The 6,219-nt window shown below is 65.0% G+C and overlaps 1 protein-coding gene across 1 annotated transcript; it reads right to left on the bottom strand.

Annotated features, from left to right (window-relative positions):
* Positions 1-3,901: 3,901 nt before the first annotated feature.
* ADRA2C (adrenoceptor alpha 2C) lies at positions 3,902-5,907 on the bottom strand. The gene has a single exon (XM_067734659.1). It carries the CDS (start codon positions 5,817-5,819, stop codon positions 4,440-4,442), a length of 1,380 nt encoding a protein of 459 aa, XP_067590760.1. The 5' UTR covers positions 5,820-5,907; the 3' UTR covers positions 3,902-4,439.
* Between the last annotated feature and the right edge of the window lie 312 nt (positions 5,908-6,219).

Genomic DNA, 6,219 nt, shown 5'->3' with positions numbered 1-6,219 from the left:
GCTCCCAAAGGTTTCCTGGGGATGAAGCCCGCTCTGAGTCTCGCAGAGCCTATGAGAGGAGCTCGGGAAAAGATGGGAAAGGCACTCCTGGCAGAAGCAGAGAATAAACAAAGCGGCGGCCGGGACGGGTGAGCGCCAGCCTGAAAGCCGGTAGAGCGTGGGCTTGACGGGTACCAGGTCGGCTTTGCGGCCCCGAAGGCTCACTCTGCCCCTGGGGTGAAAAGGCCACAGTCCCGGACCCCAGGCAGGCCCCTCCCCCTCAGCCCTCGCAGCTCTGGGCCAGGGCCCGGCCCAGGGAGGCGCAGGCTGGGGGTTGGTGGGATGAATAGGAAGTGGCCTTGTCTGGTGCATCTGGTGATGGAGGCTGGATCCAGGGGGCTGGGAACTGGCCATTCCCCCACCCCAACAGGGACGATGGTGTGACTGCCCCCCTAGGGTTCTGCGTGGTCCCCGAAGTCCCCACCCTTACAGGCACACACCCCCAAGCACAGCGGCCTGCAGGATAGCACCCGGCACAGGCAGTCTTACAGGTGGTCTCCCGGAGGCCGGCCCACTGGTCCCCGCTTCTCCTATCAACCTGGCAGCAGACAGCAGGTGTACATCCTGTTTCCTTCCTCTCTGTGACCGCCAGGCAGCTCAGGGCACATTTTGTGCTCAGCCAGGAGAGCAGATGCCCTTAAACGGGGCTTTCTCCCTCTCCACCCTACATGGCAATCCCTTATCTTGACATAAGGACCCCATTGTGCCCGAGGCTTTTACTGGGAGCAGCCATAAAGCCTTCTGGCAGGAAGAAGTGCACTTGGTCCCCAGGGCTTTCCTCTGGCTCGCGGTTGGCAGTCGACTCTGCTCCCTGGGCAGGTTTCAGAGGCACTGTGCCCCGCCTGGAGGTCCCGGACCCTCTCCCGTGCACGCCTCCGCCCAGCCAGGAGAGGATGTACACCCTGTTTACAGGTGGCGGGAGATGGGGTGGGGGTCACGCAGGGGGCAGACCTAGGGTGCCTGCCGGGTCCCTCTCAGGCAAACTGGATGCTTCTACCATCCAAACCCCTCACCCTCACCCCCAAGCCAGCTGCATTTGATGATCTCAACAGTCCAGCTGGTCAAACGGCAGGCTGACCTTCTGTTTGGCACGCGGGGCGGGTCGCATGCTGAGGTCCCCCGGCCGTGCTCATGGCAGACGCAGAGCAGGGGCTCGGGGTCCCCGGTGAGGGTCTCGCCATTCTCCTCTACGCCCCAGCTCCAACGAGTTGGGCTTCTACTGACGCAGAACGCGTACCCTCCTAGCCTGGCAGGGTGCAGGGCATCTTCAGCCGGGATGCCTTCCGCCTCCCCCTTGCGTGGCGAGGGCTGCGGGGGGCTGCAGGGGACTGGGGGCCGGGGGCCGGCTCGGCAACGCACCGCAGCTGCCCAGCCAGACTCAAGATGGGCCTGCAGGCGCCGAGTGTTTTGATCCGAGGCCGCGCTGGAATATCTGAGCCCTGCCAACGGATGCGATATAAAAATATAGCCGCTGCCAGCACAGCCGCGAAGGACCGCTTCCTCGCCAGCAAGTGCTTCGGCAACGAGTTTTCTCCCATCCCTCAGCCCCCACCCCCAGAGCCGGGGGTAGGATTCAAAGACTGGAGCTGCTCTTCTAAACTGCCTGCTCCCAGTGTCTTTCTTTTTTTCTTTTCTGAATTCCATACCGAGCTGTAACAGAATACTTGGATTATTCTTTCCCCCCTTTTCTACAAACTCAGCAACTGAATGTAAAAACTACAGGAATTAATTTATAAGAATGTGTATCTACACACGTCTGTGGAAACCACATCAGCGGTGGGCTCCGGCCAGCCGGGGGCAGCGCTGATCCCCTGCTTGGGGCCCTGCCCTCCTTAATCTCGTCGTGGGTGTTTTTTTATTTTGCTGGACATCTCCTGAGAGAGCCGAGGGGAAGCCTGAGGCAGGAAGGCGGCTGTGGACAACGCTTCTCCATCAGTGAGGTCCAGAGATCGCCGGTGCTCATAGGACTGGAGCCGGGGTGCTCGGGGCACAGCTCTCCTGACCTGGGCGTTTCTGGGCTCGTGGCTGGCTCTGCCCCTTCAAGCCTGTGGGTCCTGGCCCAGGTGGTCAGCTCTGGGCCTCCGTTTCCTCAGCCACAGACGGGGGTTGACAGTGATAGCACCGTGGCGTAGATACGAAGACGCGCCTGAGAGAGGAGAGCACTGCGCGGGTGATGGTGCGCGGTGGACGGACCCGCTGGACGAGGATGGGCAGAGGTCCGGGCCCCTCCCCTGTACCCCAGAGAAGTCCCCCTGCACGACGGCTCCCAGACCGCGCTGGGAGCAGTCAGCGCCCATGGGCACCCCCGGGGGTGTCAGCGCTCCTGCTTCCTCGATGGAGCCAGAGACTCAGAGCAAGGCGACTGGCCCGTTACCCTGCGGCAGGCGGGGTGAGAAGCCAGGTTCTGTCTCTGTTTGTCCAGCTGAAAAGAGAGTCTCTCCAGGCGGCAATTACGATGAAGTGGTGAATATCTGTTGGCTGAATGGGGTATTACGCACCGGGCGTCTGCAGTCCCAGCCACAGCCCTGGAAGGTGCAATTCTCGGGATTAGGAAAGGGAAAGGTGGTTTGCTGACATTCTTCCGTGGGCCGTGTTCCAGGCTACGTGATCCTGCTGGAGTCCCGGGGTTCATCCCCCCAAGAGCCGGGGGGAGGGTATGGCATTACCCCATTGCACCAGGGAGGCAATACCAGTGTTAGCCAGGCTCTCGCTGAAGGGAAGTTCCCCCTCTTTGCTCCCCCCCATTCAGCTGGCCAGTTGGACCACAGACTACAGGCCAGGCAGGGCCTGAGGTTTCAGCCCCTGCCCCACTTCACCGGAAGGGTGCTGAGGCCCAGAGAGGGCAGGGGTTTATCTGAGCTAGCTCAGTAATCCTGCAACAGAGCCGGGCCTACGACCCGGACACCGTGTCCAGGCCCCTGCCCATTGGTGGGAGGTCAGGGATGTTCCCATCGGCCCTGGTTGGCTGTTTCCTCCACTGCTTTCCCCACCATTGCTTGAGTCTGGGAGAGCTCTTCCCAGTTGGGGTGTCCTGAGGACCCATAACTTGGGGTGAGAAGGCCAGGCAGCTGCAGGGGAGGACTTCTCCAAGGGACAGCCCTGAGAAGTCAGACCAGGAGAGGGGCCTGCTGATTCAGGGCACGGGGCCTTGAAATGCAGGACCCAGGGCCGACTTCTCCTCGAGAGAGAGACCCATGGCCACCCCAGGCCAAAGACAGGTGGGTGGTGATCCAGGAGAGAGCTGGGCTGGCAGGCAGGGGTTACATACAGGAAGGCCAAGACGGGCACAGAGAGGGACAGGAGGGTTGGACGGTCACAGCAGGGATCCCTGGCCTGGGCCCCTCCAGCCCACTAAGCCTGTGTATGTGTGTGTGTGTCTCAGGGGTCCTGTTCCTACCCCTCCCCCCAGCTATCCCAGGAGCTTCTGGGCTCTGTGATGAGGGCTGGAAGAGCCAGGAAGGGACCCTCTCTGACACCTGACTCTCCCTCCTTCTCTCCTCAAGCCTTAGTGCGGGGTGAGCGCGGACTGCCTGGGGGTGGTGAGGGCTGAGCAAGGGGGCCAGGCTGGGCTGCACTGGGGGAAGCCTAGACTCAGATCTGGGCAGGGGCAGGGTTATGAAGGGAGGACAGCCCTCCAGCATCTACATTTGGAGTTAATTCAGAGCCCTTTGATTTCCTTGGTCTCTCAGCCGGTTACAGCACAAGAATTCTGAGTATGTATTTTGTAAGTCTGCGAAACAGTCCCCCTTAAGCAAAGACCCCCTCCTTCTCGTGCAAAAGGGGGGGATGGAATCTGGCGACCTGGAGCGCCCTCCTGCCACCTTTGGTGGGAGGCCGGGCAGGGCGAGGGTCTGAAGGACTGACTACTGCACCCACCGCTTAGATTACAAAGGTTTATTTAGAAAAGAGTTTGGTTGTTTTCGCTGTCAGTCATTGTTGACAAACATTTAAATACTTTCGTAACCAAAGATGGTCGGTGCCCTCCTTCCTCCCCCAGGAAAACCACCCCACGAGGTCTTGCTCAAAGGGGGATGGGGTGGTGGCCTGTGGTGGGGGCAGGGCAGGCTCCTTCTTCACCAACTTGGGAGGATGCGTGTGCTACCTCACAGACACACCTTGGCACGGCCCCCAGAGTTGGACCCGGGCCTGCAGCCCCAGAAGCAGCCCCTTGCTGAGACAGGAAGGCAGAGGGGTCTCCCCTCTCTCCTTCCTCCTCCCCGGGGGCCCTGCAGTCTCTCAGCCCTCCCTCCGGCCGTGCAGCACCCTCCCCTGCGCCCTGAAGGCCTATCCATCCCTGGGTCCCCGGGAAAGTTGCTCCCACTTTCTCCTGGGAGGCCACGCCTGCCCGCCCCCTCCGCTGGGAGCTGTCCAGGGTCTCTGAGCCGGGTAGAGTGAGCGGATCACTGCCTGAAGCCCTTTGTCCTCCGTCGGAAGAGGATGTGCTTGAAAGAGCGCCGGAAGTCCTGATTGAAAACGGTGTAGATGACCGGGTTGAGCGAGCTGTTGCAGTAGCCGATCCAGAAGAAGAACTTGAAGAGCGGGCCGGGCACCCGGCAGGCCTCGCGGCAGATGCCGTACAGGCTGTAGCTGAAGAAGAAGGGGAACCAGCAGAGCACAAACACGCCCATGACCACCGCCAGCACGAAGGTGAAGCGCTTCTCGCGCGCCTGGGCCACCTTGCGGCGGCACACGCTGCTGCGCGCCCGGCGCCGGCGCGACAGGAAGAACTCGACGGAACGCGAGCTGGCGCGCGACAGGCGCCAGCTGGGGACCGGGGACCTCGCGGCGGCCATCGCGCCCGGCTCGGCCGTCCCCGTCCCGGGCCCCGACCCCTCGCCGTCCGCGGCCCCCTCGCCGCTCGCGCGCCGCCGCCTGCCCCGCCGCAGCGCGCCTCGGCGCCGCCTCCTCTCGGCCGCCACGCTGATGTCCTCCGGCTTCACATCGGCGCGCGGGCGGCGCGGGGTCGCGCAGTGCCCGTTCTCGCCCGCGCCAAGCCCGTTCTCCGTGGTCGGGGACGCGCCGTCGGGGCCCGCGGGCTCGCGCTTCTCGCTAAGCGTGCGCGTGCGCAGCTTGGCCACCCGGTAGATGCGCGCGTAGACCAGGCCCATGATGAGGCAGGGCGCGAAGAAGGACCCGATGCACGAGGACAAGATGTACCAGGTCTCGTCATTGAGGCCACACTGCGGGTAGGCGGCGCCGTCGGGCTGGCGGTAGAGTGAGACAAGCGGCGGGAAGGAGATGATGGCCGAGATGAGCCACACGGCCACGATGGTGGCCTTGACGCGGCGCGGCGTGCGCTTCAGGTTGTACTCGACAGCCTGCGTCACGGACCAGTAGCGGTCCAGGCTGATGGCGCACAGGTGCACAATGGACGAGGTGCAGAAGAGCACGTCGAGCGCCAGATACACGCCGCACCACACCTGCCCGAAGTACCAGTAGGCCATGAGCTCGTTGGCCAGCGAGAAGGGCATGACCAGCGTGGCCACCAGGATGTCGGCCGAGGCCAGTGACACCAGGAAGAGGTTCTGCGGCGCACGCAGCGCGCGGCTCGTCAGCACAGCGATCACCACCAGCACGTTGCCCACCACAGTGAAGACGATGAGGAAGCCCACCACGGCCGCTAGCCCCGCCACGGCGCCCGCCGAGTACTGGCCCGGGGGCGGCCCCCAGGCAGCCCCCGAGGCGTTGGCGGCCCCGCCGCTGCCCCCCTCGCCGGCGCCGCTCACGTTGGGGCCCGCCGCCGCCGCCGCCAGCGCCGCCGCCAGCGCCGGGGACGCCATGGTCCTCCCGCAAGCTACGCGGTCCCGCCTGGAGCCGGGGCGCAGCCGCGGCAGCTCGGGCGCCCCCCAGCCCGGGTCGGCGCCCGCATCGCCGCCTGCTCCTCGGGCGCGCCCGCCGGGGACCGCGGCACCCCGCTGCCGGCCCTCGGCCGTGGCGGCTCAGCGGGCGAGCGGCGCGCCCGAGAGCGTGGCTGCCGGGCTCCCCGCCGCTGCCGCACGCGTAAGTGCAGAGCAGGAGGCGCCCGGAGAGAGCGGCGACGCGGCGGCGGCGGCGGCGGCGGCGGCGGCGGCGGCGGCGGGGGGGGGGGAGGGGACAGGTCCCGGGGTACTCGCGCGGCCCCGCCCTTGGCCCCGCTCACGGGGAGCGCCCCGGCCGCGAGCCCACGGCGACTCGGCGCCC

Source organism: Pseudorca crassidens, chromosome 4 (assembly GCF_039906515.1).
Source record: "Pseudorca crassidens isolate mPseCra1 chromosome 4, mPseCra1.hap1, whole genome shotgun sequence".
Lineage (NCBI taxonomy): Eukaryota > Metazoa > Chordata > Mammalia > Artiodactyla > Delphinidae > Pseudorca > Pseudorca crassidens.
This window is presented reverse-complemented; position numbering and strand designations above follow the sequence as displayed.

Excerpts from the sequence above, each read along its gene's own strand:
- ADRA2C (XM_067734659.1), bottom strand. The coding sequence starts at position 5,819 with ATGGCGTCCCCGGCGCTGGCGGCGGCGCTGGCGGCGGCGGCGGCGGGC.